This window comes from Sinohyriopsis cumingii, chromosome 5, assembly GCF_028554795.1.
Source record: "Sinohyriopsis cumingii isolate HCF-2022 chromosome 5, ASM2855479v2, whole genome shotgun sequence".
In the NCBI taxonomy this organism is placed as follows: Eukaryota; Metazoa; Mollusca; class Bivalvia; order Unionida; family Unionidae; genus Sinohyriopsis; species Sinohyriopsis cumingii.
The window spans coordinates 60006184-60024755 of NC_142965.1; the positions used below are offsets into that span (position 1 = coordinate 60006184).

Genomic DNA, 18572 nt, shown 5'->3' on the forward strand with positions numbered 1-18572 from the left:
ATTTCTAAACTCTCAAAGTTATAGTAATTTACGGAATTATTTGGCAGTTACCAAATAGGATGAGCTACAGCATTATGTTGCTTGATAGAAATAAACTAGCCCATAGTGTATGCAATATGGCGCCGCGTTAGTATATAAAGTCCGTTAAGCATGAAAGGTGCTGAGGATGTCAGTATTAGTGCCATTCTGGTCACAGTGAGGTTAGACATTATAAATCAATGATTCAGTTTACTTAGTTATGTGTACCTTTTATCACATTAAACGTTTTCATTATTGAAATCGGTGGGGTTTTTTTATACAAAAAAAACAGGGATATATAGTCAGACTATAGTTCAATCCTTTCATTAACACGCAATCAGGAATATTCTTGCAATTAGGTAGGAAAGTTCTAGAACATTTCCAATGAATGCTGATGATGCTACTGAATCCGCCATTTTGCGGAGCAACAGTAACTGAGTAGGTGGAGCCTATCCTTCATGAAATCATGCATTGGACATGTCCTGCGTGTCGAGCAAGCGGACATTTTGAGCACTTCGTGTAGAAAAACGTTTCAGCTGTGATGTTTATGGTAAAACCGTCAGTAACAGTGTTAGTCTCAAAGTCCACATTAGGACGTATATTAGACACACGCAAAAAACAACAACAACAACTTATATCGTGAAGTTGTGATAAAATGTTCAGTGGAAGTAGCGATAAGAAGCACCTGTTAACACAGGTTAGAGATAAACCATTCAAGTGTGAAATTTGTGATAAAACATTTGGTGTATGTAACAATTTAAAGCTGCACATGAGAATACATACTGGAGAAAAACCATTTAAATGTAATGTTTGTGATAAAACGTTCACACAGAGTTCTAGTTTGATTGTACACACGAGATTGCATACGGGAAATAAACCATTTAAGTGTGAAGTATGTGAAAGCTTGTTTAATTCCAGGTCAGGTCTGAAGGCCCATACCAGGGTTCATACTGGAGAAAAACCATTCAAATGTGAAGTTTGTGATAAAATGTTCAGTACAAATCACAGGCTGAAGGTTCATTTCAGGACACATACTGGAGAAAAACCATTCAAATGTGAAGTTTGTGATAAAAGGTTTAGTGTGTGTGGAAGTCTGAAAGTGCACAGGAGGATACACACAGGAAACAAACCGTTCAAATGTGAAATATGTGATAGAATGTTCATTGAGAGTGGAAGTTTGAAGGTGCACATGAGAATACACACCGGAGATAAGCCATTCAAGTGTGAAGTTTGTGATAAGAAGTTTCGTGCACGTGATACCTTGAAGGTACACAGTAGGATACATACTGGAGAACAACCATTTAAGTGTAAATTTTGTGATAAAATGTTTAGTGCACGTGAAACCTTGAAGGTGCATATGAGGCTGCATACCGGAGAAAAGCCATTCAGATGTGATATATGTGCTAAAACGTTTAAAGAAAGTGGTGGTATGAAAAAGCACTTGATGATCCATACTGGAGATAAACCTTTCACATGTGAAGTTTGTGAGAAAACGTTTAGACAGAGGTCTAATTTGAATGTACACATGAGGATACATACTGGAATGAGGATGGGCCTACAGATAGTAAAGAAAACATTAAATGCGGTCAAAAACCGAAATACACAATGAAATACACAAGTATTTACATGTACGCCGTTAAGATAGCCGTGTTTAAAAACAAAACCTTTAGAATAGCAATTAGTTCTACTCCTTTTTTCTTGTGTTCTTACTAGTCATGGAGGCCAACGGTGCTTGGCACTATTTGTGCTGAAGTTTTCAGGGTTTTGCTCTGGCGGACTGCCAGCCGTTCTCTAGTAATTAATTTTTTTTAATACATTTTGACTAACATTTGTACGCTGATGTGAAGTATAACCAGTCTTTAAATGATCCGTGTCATTAAATCGTTTAGAACACTTGAGATTTTTTTTATCGTATTAAATTATTATTCCCAGTCAGAACAGAACACCCTTTGTTGACCTGAAGTTTTAAATTGTATATCTCTAATGAAGTATTTTTCAAGGTTCAGGGTTGAAATTTTTAGCAGTAATTGTTTCAGTTAGTTATTTATTAATGCACATTCTTAATGGTTTATTGACGTTTAGTTTGAAATGTGTCTTTAGTTTTTCCTGAATATGCCTATCGTTTCCTTAGGCCCAGTGTTTCCCTTTACGCACATTTGTGCGTCAGGGACGCACGCTGGAGAAAATTGACGCACACATTTTGTTTCCGTGCGTTTTTTTGACGCAAAGGATTTTCTGTATGTGATCAGGATTTATTTAATACCCAATGCATTGGACGAGGGATGGCATCCTATGTACTTCGAGCATAGGCATTGACTGGTTCCCCGCTTTGTTTGTTCCTTGCCTTGCGCTCCTCTATTCGTATAGCAGAGTGCAACGCAGGGAACATTCAAAACAATGAACCAGACTAGCATAGGCAATATTATGACTCGAGCTCAGCAAGCTGTCATCTAGATGTTTAATCTCAATGCTTGTTGCACTAGAAAGTGATCTCCAGATTAAAACGACGTGCACTAAAAATCATTAGCGAAGAAAGTGAAAGAAGCAGAACACAAAAGAGTAACTGTGGATCTAACTTTAATGAAAAATGGAGAAAATAATACCCTTGACTGGAATACGGTATTCATACATTAGGATTGCCGGTGTGACTTATGGTCGCGTGATTGCGAAGACTGCAAAAGTGAATAATCCTTTCGTGACAGAGTTTTAGAATTTTAAAAAATCTGCCCTCGTTCGCCACAAGATATCTGGAGAACACATTATAGCTCAAGACTTTCTTTCGCAACAATGAAATCAGTAAACTTGCATAGACAAATGCGTTATTTGGATTACAAAGTCAGCGGGTCATTGCAGATTGTGTTGGTTTTTAACTTTGCTGCAATAAAAGATAGATCTTAAAGTTCAAGTGTAACTTATTAGAAAGAAGATGAATCATTATCCTCCTTAATATTTGGATAAATATGTTCTAGGACGAAGTACAAAGAAACCGATGATAGTACACATTTTATGAAAGGCAGTAAGTTGACTGCCATTTTGTTTAAAAGATTTATTTGTTTTTTTTGTAATGGCTTGTATGTACTGTGTTGGTCATTAATATTGCTTCATAATGATTATAAGGAGACAGTTAAAAGTACGACTTTAAAACAAAAATGAACTAATAAAATTTTTCTTTTGAATGGACAATGCATTTGTTTGTTAATTGTGCATGTTGGTTTATTTGTATGTTTAGAGAGAGAGAGAGAGAGAGAGTATGTTGTGCAAGTTGCAATATTCTATTTCAAGCTGAAAAAGTACAAATCATATAAAAATTTGTCAGTACATTTTTGACCCCCACGTTTTTTATTTGACCCACAGTTCCGACATCAAGGGGTTTTTTTTACCCTCAATTTTACACCCCTGGGGGATACACTGTAATTTAATTTCCTTGTGAATGTCGTGTGCAGAGCACGTGTGCTGCTTCTTGTAGAACTGCTATAACAACTTTGGCTAGAGCCTTTGAATCATCACTTTCAATTGATGTTAAGATTTGAATTCATAAGTTTTATTTTCAAATAACGGGAAAAAAAGACTTCGTTTCGAAATTGTTATTGTCCTGAATGAAGAGTGGTCCAAGAAAGACTGGTGGTTCGCACGTTCTTACCCGCTTCACCATACATTTCTTTTAGTTTACACAGCATACAGGTTTTTGATTACTAATTCATCAGGAGAGAGAGAGAGAGAGAGAGAGAGAGAGGTGGCATGAATATAGAAATTCAATAGGTACCGTTTCATTATTGTGTGCGACATTGTTGTCTACACTTGAATAAAATGGGAATCAAATGGTGGACATTACTGCACTGTGCAGCCAGTTAAAAGCTGTTAAAAAAAGCGACTTAAAAATTAATGATGCTAACTTTCACCTTTCCTTCTGGTGACTACCTCCGTTCCGGTGATTCTGTCCACGGCATTTGAAGTCTTTATGTACTTTAGTACATACCCATGTACTCTTGCATGGCTAATCGGGCATTCGATACAGATACTCAGTCTGTGATTCCCTATCGTGCACCTAACATTTCCGTATCGCCCACCCAGCCTGGCACTACTTGTACAACTTAAAATATTCAGTGATTGTCTACCTACATTTTGGGGGGATTGATTTATTCCTATTAAAATATTTAAAAATCCCAAGACACATTTGTCATTTTAAGAAAACTAGTCAGATCTGGTGAAAATGTCCGCTTTTGCTGATGGGGATAATGAGCAGTACCCTAAATAGCGGCGAGCAGTTGATGGGTTTTTCACGCAATGTACCGCTGACAAATTAGAGGTGAGGTTGACAACGCAATTTTGGAAACAATGTTTGACGGTGATTATGAGTCAGTTTTGTAAAGTGGCGAGAGAGAGAGAGAGAGAGAGAGAGAGAACAATCTGCCATTGAAATATTGTATTGAAAATTTCAAAAAATCAGAAAAATAAGAAAGACTTGAGGAATGATATCAAGATAAACAGATAATTAAGAGACAGTAACTACCGTTTTACAATCTGAACTTAAGATGAGTTTGCTAATTTCCACAAAGTGCTGAATTCTGGTCGCAACGATCTGAAACAAAAGGTCAAAGGTGCCGAAGAATAAAAGATATCTGAACCCATTGATCTCGTTCCCAGCTTCAGCAGTGATGACACAGAGGGGACATTCCAGCATCTCAAATTTCAAACTCAACCAAAATCCATTTCAGTTTTAGAGATTCAAAAATATGATCTGCAGAATATTTTTTTTAAAAAAATGTTTTTAATGAGCAATTGTAAGAAGAGGAACTTTTTATACGTCTTATACTATGTACGAGGAGTCGAATTTGTCTTGTAAATCTGAGGATAAAACTCACAAACATTTCCAGGATATAGACGTGTCGCATAGAGCAGCAGCTGTTTTAACCTAACGCAAATTTAGAAAAGTCACATCTTGCTACAATATTTTTGAGATTTCTTCATTAGGTCAAGTGTAAGTTTGCTTGCATTTTAAATTCTTTCAGTTGTTCAAGTAGAAAATAAAGAGAAGAAAACAGAACAATGTTGGTTAGATTATTTGTGTGTGTGTCAAAAACATCCAAATAAGTATTTCAAATCTAGTCCACATGTTAGAAAAAGAACGAATCTTCGTTCTCTTAAAACTATATGCTTAAATTAACACCTTTAGGTTGAATGCATCAATAATTTCTTGTAGTAAATCATATCATAAAAGTAAAGAGTTTGAAAGCACTGTAAATAAGTCAGATTTCTGGATGAAACTGAATGTATTTAATTAGTTTGTTAAATTTGCCAAGGAAGTCTCTTGTAAATAGCGTGTGTATCTATTCAGAAAGTATGGTGCAAGAAATAGGATCACTTGCTAGTCCAAAACCCATGTTCCGTATGAGAAGTGAGGAAAATATCACATGCCTATGACTGCAGTTTAAATCCATTTATAGGTCCCATAAAACATTTTACAAATTTAAAGCTGAAGAGTAAATAACCATATCATTATGTATATTTAATTTATTTTATATGCTTGACCGTTTTTCTTGATTGAGGACAGAGTCTTGGTACGTACCTGCTTTTTGTCTTGTTGAATGTTTTTTGTAAATAGATATTTACTTGAGTTAGACTTAAAGAACTACCAGGTGGCCTTGATTATGACCTTCGAATGTTCTAGAAACGAAATTGCTTACAGTTTATGAGTAATTTTCCATTACGATGATTGCGTTTATTTTAGAAAATGTTATCAAAATAGGTCAAATGAGGATGTATATAACGTTCATTTCAACATGGGTATTAATTCCTATGCTTGGGAATATATGCTAAGAGATTTTGGTTGTGTTCAGTTATAATGTGAGATGAATTATTAACATTTTTCATGGGAATTATAAATTACTCATTTACAATTGAACTAAAACACTGCTCTGGAGTTATTGTTGACTCACTCAAGACATTAGGAGTATATCAGTGGTATACTTCAAAACTGCTGGTACGTCAGCATATTCAAGAGTCGAATTCATTCGGAAGACCACTGAGAATCGTTCGGATCACTATATACATTTGGACCACTCCGGTGGCCTAGTGGTTAATACGCCTGCCGCGGTTAAGGGAGGTCGCGGGTTCGAACCCAGGCCGAGTCATACTAAAGTCTTATAAAAAAGGTAATAATAGTTGCCTCGCTAGGCGCTCAGCATCAAGAGGTTAGTGTTAGGACTGGTCGGCCTGGTATCAGGATAATGTAGCTGGGTGGGACATAATGCTACATGTCTGCTGCATGATGCCCCAGTGCTAGACCTATCTATAAACTGCCACACTGCAGACATCGTAGGGATATGACTGAAACTTGTTAAAGCTACGTTACAAATCCAAATCACAAGCACACACTTGGGATTTAATTGACAATACTCTAAGTTGCTTTTAAATTTGTTCATTTTGTGTTCTTGGGAAATAATTATTTGTTGAATTTTTTAAAGCTTTTCCTCTTGCTTAGGTTAAGATCATAGATTCGTAACAGAAATCGGGGACTCCTCAGAGATAGGAAATTGTTTACTATATTTCAGAAAAATTAAAATTCCTTTTTAACTTTAAATGGACTTTGGAATTTTCGTTGATTTTGGGAATGAAATGGCCAAGAGAGTATTGGAACCATATTATTAAAAAGTGTAAAAATTTTTTTTACAAAGGTTGTAAAGTCTACACTTCAATAGCGACACAGCAAAGTGCTGATTATGATGTGGTTAAGCAATATATCTTGAATAGTGATGAGCCGGTACCAGAGGCATATTCACAAAGGTTTAGGAATTATAGTAATGAAGCTGGACAAAACCATGTCCAATATGCAAGGGAAAAAGAACAATTACTTGATAGCTGGTTCTCAGCGATGAACATTGATCAAGATTACGATAACATAAGGCACATTATATTAATTCAAGACTTCAAGAATTGTGTCCATAGTGTTGTCAAGTCCATTGGAGATTGCTGAAAGCTTTGGAGACTGCTGGTAGTACAGCTGATTCCATGACTCACGAAGTTTCATTGTTAGTAAGTATTCTTCTAGTGAAAGGGTTCTTATTCATGGAGTCGAGTGCAGCTTTATTAACGTTTGTTCTCTTCTGTGTCAATTGGATATCATACTTATTCTCTTGACCCGTGACTGTCAGAGCAGTATAGTTTTTGCCCTACTTATAACTGACAAGCCTTGGTTAGATCAAATAGTTGATCCCATTGAGATTGAAGTCCCTGATTTATACCCTTTTCGTGCTGTTATCAGATCTATAGCATAAAAAGCTATTGAGAATGACGTTGATGAGGAAATTATTCCTTTAGTTGACATATTTATTGTCCTTCTTTTGATGAGGTCACTTCCTGTTATTGATCAATCAAAAGAGGGATCCTCTTTTACTATTCATTCTCTCTATTCTGATCAGGGTGACAAAAGACGATCAATCGTTTTTGAACAGGAACAAGATCCAGAGATCTCCAGTTTGTTTCAGAGGGCTATTAGCGATAATTAAGTCACGGAAGTACCAATTTGTAATTTTGTGAATATTGAGGTACATATGAGATAATGGAGACCACCTAGATAAACCAGCTGGTGACGTGTGGTGAGTGATCTATTAAAGTGTTGTTCCGATATCGTATAGACAAGAAATTCTTAATCTAGCCAACGAAACTCCATTGGCCGTTCATTTAGGAGTCAAATAAACTTTCACAAACTCTTGAATCGTTTTTCTTGGTCGAAAATAAAAAAAATATTGACAAATATTGTAGGAAAACCAAGCAGAAGATACCTCAGGCTCGTCTGCAACCTATTACTAAATTTGACGAAACTTGTATCAGAATAATGGTAGATTGTGTCGGTCCCGTACCTGAGATCAAGTCAGACAACCAATATTTGTTTACCATAAGTGTGCATCCACAATATTTCCAGAGGCAATTTCTTTGAGAAATATTAAAACTAAAACCATATTAAAAGCTTAGAGAAAGTTTGTTTTCTTAACATTTTGTGGCCTTTCCTAATCGGTTCAGTCTGATCAAAGGTCAAATTATACGTCTGGAATTTTCTAAAATGTTTTGAGTCAATTAGGCAACCAACAATTTAAAAAGTCTTCCTATCACCATTAAAGTCTTTGGAGAGATTTTATAAGACTTTGAAGAATATGATTCGGTCGTATTGCTTTGATACAGGAAAAGATTCGACTGAGGGTGTTTAATTTGCTTTTGTTTGCTGTTAGGAATCCGGTTCAAGAATCACTGTCTTTAAGTCCTTTTGAATAACTTTTGGACATAAAGTTCGTGGACTATTGAAGTTATTAAAATAGAAACTTCTTTCAAGTGAAGATTCGAAGATTATTTTATTTACCATGACTCTGATTTCAAATGCAAATTGCCATAGGTTTGTGAAGTAATAAGAACGAATCTTTACTCTACTCAGTCATAAATAAAATAAAGGTATGAATGAAATGCAAAAGAAAGATGTTGTCAGTCTGGTGATAGAGTTCCATCTGTCTTGGCCATTCCTCACCATTCTCTTCAGGCTAAATATTAGGTTCCTTATGCAATTCCAAATAAATGAAATCATGTTTGAAAAATTTATAATAATAAATTGTAAAGTAATAATACTGACATCAAAGTAACTGAAAGCTGAGTGTTCCCGAGGTTATCGAGATTTTTTCTTTTCAACTTTGACGAGTTAGAATTTATTCTTTCTTACCTTGCGTTTTACACAGTAATTTTATTAGCTCAGCATCGAAGTGCTGATAATTTCTAAATATACATTTTCCATATAGAATATTAGTAATCAACGATTTTTTATAAGTATTGAGATCAGTAAATTAATCTTCTTAAACATGCGTACGTACTTTATGTGTGGCTTAAAGAGGTTCTCTCTATTTTTACATTACTCAGTTTTGATAATGAGCCAAGCCCTAAAGGGTCAACTCATTCCCCAGTAGTGGTTACATGGGTTTCACCGACCAGTCATTGTTGGGATTGTAACTGCGCACAATAAACTGAATTGTAATTAGCTTCACTTTCAACTAAACCACAAACGAACAGACATGTACATTTTTATTCAGGAAAAATTTGTTGTTTAATGTGATCATCACCTCTACCATCAAACAGCTTCCATATATTAAACATTTTTGTTTTGATGACAAATAGGTGAATTCGTGAAAACATCAACTGATCCTTGGACATTTTAAGTGGTCGGTGAAAACTAAGTGATCCGTGCTCTATTAGGAGTATTAAACTACTATTGATCCGTCGACATAATGAACCGGTAGATCATGGTCTGTGCTGATCGTTATATTTATTATTTTCACCCAGCATGATAGACTTCGATAATAGTAATATGGGGCGATTGTGCCTCAAAAAGGCCTATCCAGCTTCAACTTTGCTAGCCAAGATTCCGATGTGTTAACCCTATCTACACTTTGGCGGATCATTCAGATATTTTGGAGATTCGAGTCTATGAATTTTATTCGATGTGGCGGAAAGCCACCGCATATAATCAAAATAAAGTTGTTCAAATTTGAACACAGTTCCTACGAGATCGAGACAAGGGGAGCACACAACTGGAGTGGACTCCTAAATAAGTCATTTTCCTCTGCCAGTCTGTGCTTGTGCAAAAACATCCTTTCCCTCAAATACACATATAATGGCTTCTTTCTGGTACATAGTCATACTTTCGATGTTAAGCTTACAAAATATCCTTTTGAAGTCAGTTGCCTCCACCATTTTCGGCCGACGTATAAAGCACGCTCTTGGTTAGTTGGCATTACATAGTAAGGGTGACAACTCTTGAAATTAAATAGATGTCGCTAGGATAAAGCTCTGAAATATCTGAACGATCCGCCAAGGTGTATATAGGGTTAACACATCAGAACCCTGCCTAGCGAAGATGATCCAGCCTCAATGGGAAATTAACATGGGAGGGTCTCTATGGTTTCAAACGGGAAAAAAACATGCAGCGACCCTATACCCGCAAGAGGGTTTGTAGCCTCAAAATGGGAACAGTGTTACAAGTGGCTGACTTAAATTGGGCGGTGAGTTGATCTCAATATGCGCTACTGTAGGTATGTATAGGAAATCCTATGTGAAATGGGTCCATATGTTAAACATGGGAATGAGTTTATATGGCGGAAGGGTTGATGGAGTCAAAGGGGAATGGGTAAGAGAAAAACACAGAGAACAGAGACAAAACACAAACACCTATGGCAAGAGTAAAAGAGCGTCTTTTCGAAGTAAGTGAGGGTCCCTGAAAAGAGCCGTCAGGGTTTGTTAACCAAATCTTGGTAATTTGGATCTCACCGATCTTCTTCTCTTCCCTAAAGCTGTGTCCGTCATCTTAGTAATAGTCCATTATGATTTCACATAAAAGCATCCCCGATGTGTGTGTGGATATTTCCACGCATGCTTACTTGGTATACGGCTTAGACTCTCCAATACTGAACAGCAACAGAGAAGGTGAACAGACCACATGCTGAAAAGTTCATTTTTGAAAAATAAAGCTTCTAACGAAAAATAATAATATACGGTCAGTAATGTCAAACCGAAGCCTCTAACTGACCGAGAGTTTCTCAAATTGGCTTAGTTGTTTTCGTTACTTTATCTTTGTTGTTCGTTTTTTTTAAAAAAAAATTGTATGTGCGTTCGTTTACCGGCCGGACGTTTCATTGAGGTCGCACCCTCTTTGCTGCTATTAATGTGTGAGTAATTAAATCATTATTATATCAGTCTCTCAGTCAAATACTTTATCAAGAGCCATACGATATCGTGATCGAGGATCATATGCATTTATTGTTATAAATCCGTGTGGAGTAGATTGTGCTTTTGAAAAGAAGTTTTTGGACCTAATAATGCCCATATCCCCACTACACCAAGTCTGATCAATATTTCGCATAATATGTCTATCGACTCCATTAAAAACAACTAAAATATTACAATTATCTCTGATCACTTTAGGTATTTGTGTACATCGCTCAGTAACATAAATCACATTAGTATTTTTATGTTTGCTTTGAGAAAATATTCTAGCCGGATTTGATTGTTTGTTCAGCATTACGTCATTATATACTACTAAAATATTAATAAATCCATCGAGGTCATCTACAGATGGGGCTTCATCAATATCGGTGATAAAATTAATACTATTGCGATCTTCGTCCAACAATTTTGCATTTTCATTAAAATCTTTTAGTACATCGTAAAGTCTCTGCTCTTCAACTGACGGAGCTACTAAATACAACTTTTCCCATTTGAACCATCTCATTATCAAATTAAGCAGTAATTGTGTTTTACCCGATCTGGATGGACCTATTATTATCATTCTGATAGAATTCGGTATTTCTAAAAGATGTTTGACTGGCTCTTGTTTTCGTGTCGATGAGAAATCAATGACATCCATATTAAACAAATATAATAAACAATATAGATTTATATTGTGTTCGATGTGGAACATCTACCCCAATAAGTGAATTAACAACACTACGGATTTATTGTTCTCTGGTAAATGAATTTGATATCAGCGAGTATTCGAAACATCATCTACTGTTTAGTGATTAAGAAAAATCGTTCTGATACACAAAGATTAATACACGGATAAGCCAACTGAAGAATATTAAGAAAGCAAAAAGCAACCCACACGTGGTTGTCGTCAAGGACCTCTGTCGCGATATGTATGTGGAATTTCTCAGCAATGACGTGAATTCGTGAAAACGGGCAATTTTTTCTGTCAAAGAAAAATCTGATGGGTATGTATTGTTGCACTAAAGTAAGCTTGTCTCCGCTGGACACCAAGCGGTGGATTCTTCCCGATGGCAATACGCTTACTGGTTCCTCGCGATCTGGCAACAATAGACATTGATGGTAGTTCTGTATCTAAGGGAACAGATTGCAAATCTTCTCGCACAAATGCTTTACTTGGTGGACTTCGTCCACTCGCTGACGGCGCCAAATGTTAACATATTTATTGCCTCGGAAAATCAATCCGGTTCGATATAGCAAATGCATCAACAGACCATACCGGATAAGTAACATGACGTTATCCTTCTTCTAACTCCAACGATACGACTGTTTCCAATTGTGTCTAACGCGGGTGAATGTGAAATCATTTCGTACATAACGGCGACAGTCTTCTATCGAATCTCCTTAGCGGGTTTTAACCCAATCATGCGCTTGGTTGCTTCTATAACTAATGCAAGTTGTGTTACCTACTCACAAGACTTCATGTCACGATTCATTAACAATCCTGTGCGTGCTGATGTCCTAATAATCTTTCTGCAAGTGAACAGCTAAATTGTTCCACAATAGTTTGTTCGCTATGTTTGTTCACATATACAACGCTAACCATAGAGACCCTCCCATGAACAACGCAGTAATGGCTCTAAGAAATTATTTGCCCAGATCCACGAGTGATTATAGACTTGGCTCCATTCAGTATTTTTTTTATTAATAAACATGACACATGTATCGATATCTGTTCAAATACAAATACATACAGGGATATTCGTGTAAGCCGAAGTAAATGAAACAATCAACGGATACTTTATAGGAAAATCACAACCTGACATTGAAATATCAACACGTATTGACCACACTAAAGTCTGTACAATATGTTCATGCTGTCATGATTTAATGTGTTAGTAATATTATTCACTGAAGTGATTCGCATAGACATTTTTTTAAAATCAATTTTAATTTGCACTTTATGAAACTGTCCGGTCACAAATAAAGGCATAAAATTAAAAAAATTGGGCTATATGCCTTTTATCAAGCACAATTCATCTTTGTCTGCTTACAAGCACTCAGCAGTTACATCATTTAGTATGTATATATATTCTCCTAGTTGTACCTTTCTATCTGCTGATAAAGTACTTAGGAAGAAAATGGAAAAAAATTCCTCTTGACTGTGATAGACTGACGGTTACGGCGCTCGAATCGTGGTGATACTTCCCAGATCGGTAAATTTTCGGTTACAGCGCTCGAAGAGGTAATCGTGGTGATACTTCCTAGATCGGTAAATTTTGGGTGGACTTTCATCCCACTACATCCCAGATCGGTAAATTTTGGGTGGACTATCATCCCACTACATTCCAGATCAGTAAATTTTGGGTGGACTATCAACCCACTACATGAACAAAGAATCGAGTCTTGTAACATGATAGATACCGAAAACGACACTCGACAACCTCTCAACAAAAAAGATAATACCTTCACATTTTTAACTTTTTATGTTCATTATTCAACTTGATAATGGAAAATGTCTGCAACTATTTCCTGCGTTATTGTATGTGATGATACGTCATCTATAAAATGTAACGTTATGAAATTATTATGACGTAAAAACAACCACAGGCTTGACCTTTAATTACATCCTAGATTTCTTCCTAGCATGCAATTTCTGAATGACGAGTTATGTTATTATTCGGATGATTTCCGTTTTTCCGTACACACTATATGTTACAAAGCGCTAAATCCAACGGATCGGCTCCTGTCTGATCGTTTGTTTTCTATGGGAATAAAAGGACGCATAGTGAGCGTTCCAGCACTTGTATCGACCGTCTATTTGTGAACACCCAAAAAGCCATAGATTCAGCCAGTTATCTGATGTGATACTTCCCAGACTGGTAAGTTCTGGGTGCACATGTTTTGCTGTACAGTTTGTACATTGTTATCAGATAGTCACAGGGCAAGAGGTATGCCAGTATTACTGGTGCTTAACGTTAAATCCTCACTGAGCATCTCGATCGTTTGATTATTAGGGGAGCTAAACACGAGTAGCATTGTTTTTATATTGAAGTTCCAATTACTCTGCTCCCAGCTGGGGACCTTAAAATAGCCAAATATCACTATTTACTTAATTTACTACAGTGAGTGGCCACATAATTCCGTCTTTAAACATACTAATAGTCTGGGTGACTGTTGTCTCCCTGTTTTATTGTCTTTCTGCCCGTCTTTCCTAAATTGCATAATTAACCTGATAATTTCACTGTAATTAATTAATCATTGACATATTAGTTTAATAAAGTTACTGGTTGAGTTATATGAGCTGCTATTCATTCATAATCATAGACCCATCTTTCTTTCCGCTTTCATTGTGCACACCAATGTGCGTACACACATACAGTCCACGGACGCTTGAGACAGTCTCATTAGCTGCGCTTCTGACATTTTTATTCTTCCTCTCTTTTCTTTCTCAAGCTTGTCAGTAGTCACTGTATTACTCAAATATCAAGATTTAAATCAGATTGCATAATATGGACGTGGATGAGGTGTTCTTGCTTCGCAATAAGTATCAGATAAGTATCAGCTAGGTTGATCTTTCCATAAAGTTGCCAATCAGAATTATATATATATATATATATATATATATATATATATATATATATATATATATATATATATATATACACACACACTATTTCACAATTTATATTCAAGTGAATCAAAATAGTGATAAACTATGTATCAAAATATATTCAAAACAATATAGATTAAGAATTCAGATTTTCCAGAGATATTTCACCATATCTTTGAAGTATTTACAATCCAAACACTGTACATTCTCTAAAGTGTGAACAATGTGTGAAACGTTTGCAAACTCATAGCACAATCAAGAAAACTGATTAGCGCCAATGTTCTACTACCTAATCACTCACATTGAAATACATTCTGATATTCCTTGGAGTGTTGTTTTATTAAAAAATAAATATTTTATTAACGCATTGCTATCCGTTTATATATAAATACTGACCGGGATAATCGTGCAATTTTAGGACAAAAAGCAGCATTCCGATATGCAATTCATATGAAAAGCAACTCAAGACATTCAAATTACATTAACTTTTATTAACTTTCCCTGTAGTATATACAATATTTTAGGTTTTAATTTATTGGCACTATTATTCATATATGGATGTTTGCCAAAGACTAATGCTGCATTCCAAAATCTGTATGCTTCATTTTCTTTGGCACGTTATGAAACTATTTATCTGGTTATAAATAAATATATAATACTTAATATTGTGGTTTGTTTCTTTCATCATGCACAGCTTATTTACGTCTTTATTCAAGTACTCAACAAGTTTGGGGTTCGTTCCTTTCAGCAGGCACAGCTGATCTTGGTATTTATTCCAGTACCCAACAACCACATTCATGAACATAGCTATTTTTCATATTTTCCTCCCATTTCCACCTGCATTAAGGAATCAAGGGAAAGAATTCCTTCGTGGCAGTCACCCCGGACCTAGAGGACGAGGTTATCGATACAATAAACTCCTATAACTTGTGACGTGATGTGAAAACGGAAGATGCGTGTCAGACGAATGGGGTGCTTTTTATAGATGATATCAGATAACAGAGTCTATAAAGGTTTCATTTTTAAGTAAAGAAGAGGAAGTTTTATTAGCTGAATTGCGTGTACATGTCATTTGATCGCTACTGGTATAAAGAATAAAGTCGATAACAGACAGTAGACCTGGGACGGTGACGAAGATTTATAATCCCACCACAATTACTTATACTAGCACTACTACTACTACTATTACTACTACTACAAAACAATTATTATTTTTACTATTTTCACTGTTTAATTCACATTTAACGGTGAATGTTGTCTAAAATGGGTGTCTCATCAAGAAAGAAAAGTAAAAATAAAATTTGTAAAAAAATCAGAGAGAGAGAGAGAGGGACACAAGATACAATTTTATTTAATGTCGGTGTCCTGGGTAAAAGACAGTAACTCTGTGAGCTAATTTACCGACAAGGGGTCGTTTTCAGTTCCTAATGCTCTATGTTCTCTACGTTTTATACAATGCGATCTCACCTAGTGGTTAGAGCGTCCGCCTCGGATGCGGGAAGTCGTGGGTGAGTTCGATCCCTGGCCGAGTCATACCAAAGACTTATAAAAAATGGTACTAATAGATACCTCGCTTGGCGCTTGACATTAAGAGGTTAGTGTTAGGACTGGTCAGCCTGGTGTCAGGATAATGTGGCTGTGTGGGGCATCATGATACATGTTAGCGTCATGATGCCCAAGTGCTAGACACAACTATAAACTGACACACTGCAGATATCGATGCGATATGACTGATTTTGTTTTTAATGGTACGTTAAAAATCCAAATCACACACACACACACACACACACACACACACACACACACACTTAGTCCGTCCCAGCATATATATTTGGTAGGAACTTTAGGGATGTCTCCCAACAAATGTTATGAATGCCCGAAGGCGTTATCGCCTGAATTTAAAAAAAAATGTAATTTTGATTCTTCTGCTTTACTCCTAAGTATCCAAGTTTGAGGCTCTTGGGGTCAAAGTTCAGTACTACTCTCCCTTCAGATGTGTGTCTGTTTGTCGTGTTTCCTTCCTTTGTTTCCCTCAAGTCGAGTTTGGAATCAATGTGAGCTTTGCCCTGAGGTCCGATGAAATGGTTTCAAGAAATTTTTTAGGATTTATGTCTGTTTGTAGTAAAATTTTGATTGGGCTTTTTTCCAAGGATTTTATAGTTGTCCTTCCCTATTGTGTTAGGTGTATGCGTAAATGCTGTCTCTGTCTCTTCTATCTCTTTCTCATTGTATGATCGTCTCCTTTATTGGATCTTTTGTTTTCCGATCCTTTTTCTTCAGTAATTTTATGTTGTCGCTGTCTCTATGGAAATATTGCTACACCGTAATAAGTGACTTCCAACTCTTCATCATAATTCAGCCTGTAGTAGGTCTGTTATGTGGATCTTCTTCCTTCTTTCGTCTTTTCATTCCAACTCCGTTTCCATCCTTTCTCTTTCCGCTGCTTGTGCTGACTTTACTTTCTTCTGTTTCGGCCGACTTGTGAGTTTCTTGCTTTCATTTTGAGATATTTTTACTTGTCTTTTGCTGCTACCGCCACCATCTCTTTGGTTAGTTTATCCATTGTCAGAGGTGCATCCTTGGTTTGAGCTGAATCCATCTGTTCCTCTCTCTGTTCCGGCTCCTTTACCTTCTGGTTTGGATACATCACCAGCTTGCTTATGTAAGTTTGACTGTTCACTTCTGTTTTTCCGTTCTCTTTTAATTTTTGCAGTTATTCTGACAAATGCCCTGTGTTCCCACAGTGTTTTGCATTTCCTGTAATAAATACATCAATTATACCACGCCTTTACTAAGAAGTCATATAGATTGAAAACTGGTTTGATTATCCTTATCTTGTATTTTTATTTCCAATAGCCTTATCCCGTTCTTAATCGGGCTTCCTTTGTGGGTCCCCATTCTAGCACTGGTAACCTTGACATTGAATTTATGTTAAAAGTGTTCAACAGTGGCTGTTAGGGGAATCTCATATGGCAAATCTAATATGTGCAAGTCGTCAGTCTTTTTCTTGATTTTCCTCGAACTGGGTTATGGTTCCTTGATATTTACTATTTCTCCCCCCATCTCCATACGTCCGCGAGGGGTTATTGGCTCTGTTCCCTTTGGTCTTATGATATATCCCTTGTTTCCATTCCTGTTTAAAGCCTCCGCTAGATTTTGGAAATTTGGGTTTCTCAATTCTAAGGCCACACTCATCGCCGCCATTAGTGGTCTCCACTTTAAAAGGGGTATCTGTCATCAGTTTTTGTGTTCCCTCTGGGTAAGAGCATTCCAAAAAGGGTCCATCCTTTGTCTCAATTCCCCTCGTGTCGGAGTACTTCTCTGATTCATACAATACCCTATTTGCTACCAGTTTCCCTCTTGTCTAGTTTCACTTGCACGAGTTGCAGGCAGTTTGCACTGATTTGAGAAGTTACGTACAAGGTTTTTCTATTTTGTGTGATGAATTCTGTGAATTTTGTAATTTTCTATCGGTCCATTAGGCTTTTGAAATACACTGGCATTTCTCTCCAAAACGTGTTAGACTTCTCTCTATTCAACAGACATAGACGCAGTTGTCAGACAAACATGGGAATACTTTCCTTGTCGAGAATGAGTGTCAGAATCTTTATTTAGTGTTATATGTAGCCCGTTCGTCTTCTGCATACCTGACTCGTTTCTTTCATGTCATTTACACCATGTAGTTAACGTCAAGGCCAGTCTCAGGCGTAATAATTTGAATATATGCTATTTTTGATAGGTGTGTGTTAGGAAATAATAGGCACGCATCTCCAACGATTAATTACCAGGAAGATTTTGTTCAAAATGTGACTGATTTTAGAAGAAAACAATTAGCACCCGCAATTGACGTTTATGACATGTTGTTTACATGATAATTAAAGAAGACTTAAACATACTGAATGGCAAACAATTTCATGGACAAATATAAGTGCTCTCAAATCTTTCTCAAATATTTTGATGCATGTCACCGATTTGGACGTGACTAAAGGATACTTATTAAGTAAATGGCTAAACTAAATTATCACAAATCCTCAGTTTTGAGTATAAATAAATCACCTCAAACAAATCCTCAGTTTTGAGTATAAATAAATCACCTCAAACGAATCCTCAGTTTTGAGAATAAATAAATCACCTCAAAGAAATCCTCAGTTTTGAGTATAAATAAATCACCTCAAACATATCCTCAGTTTTGAGTATAAATAAA

The 18572-nt window shown here is 36.3% G+C and overlaps 1 protein-coding gene across 1 annotated transcript; it reads left to right on the plus strand.

Moving 5' to 3' along the window:
• The first annotated feature begins 386 nt into the window (after positions 1 to 386).
• LOC149799259 (uncharacterized) lies at positions 387 to 3185 on the plus strand. Its single transcript, XM_089958562.1, has one exon. It carries the CDS (start codon positions 674 to 676, stop codon positions 1625 to 1627), a length of 954 nt encoding a protein of 317 aa, XP_089814688.1. The 5' UTR covers positions 387 to 673; the 3' UTR covers positions 1628 to 3185.
• Positions 3186 to 18572: the final 15387 nt, after the last annotated feature.

What these genes read in the sequence shown, in the direction of transcription:
- LOC149799259 (XM_089958562.1), top strand. Translation starts at nt 674, where the DNA reads ATGTTCAGTGGAAGTAGCGATAAGAAGCACCTGTTAACACAGGTTAGA.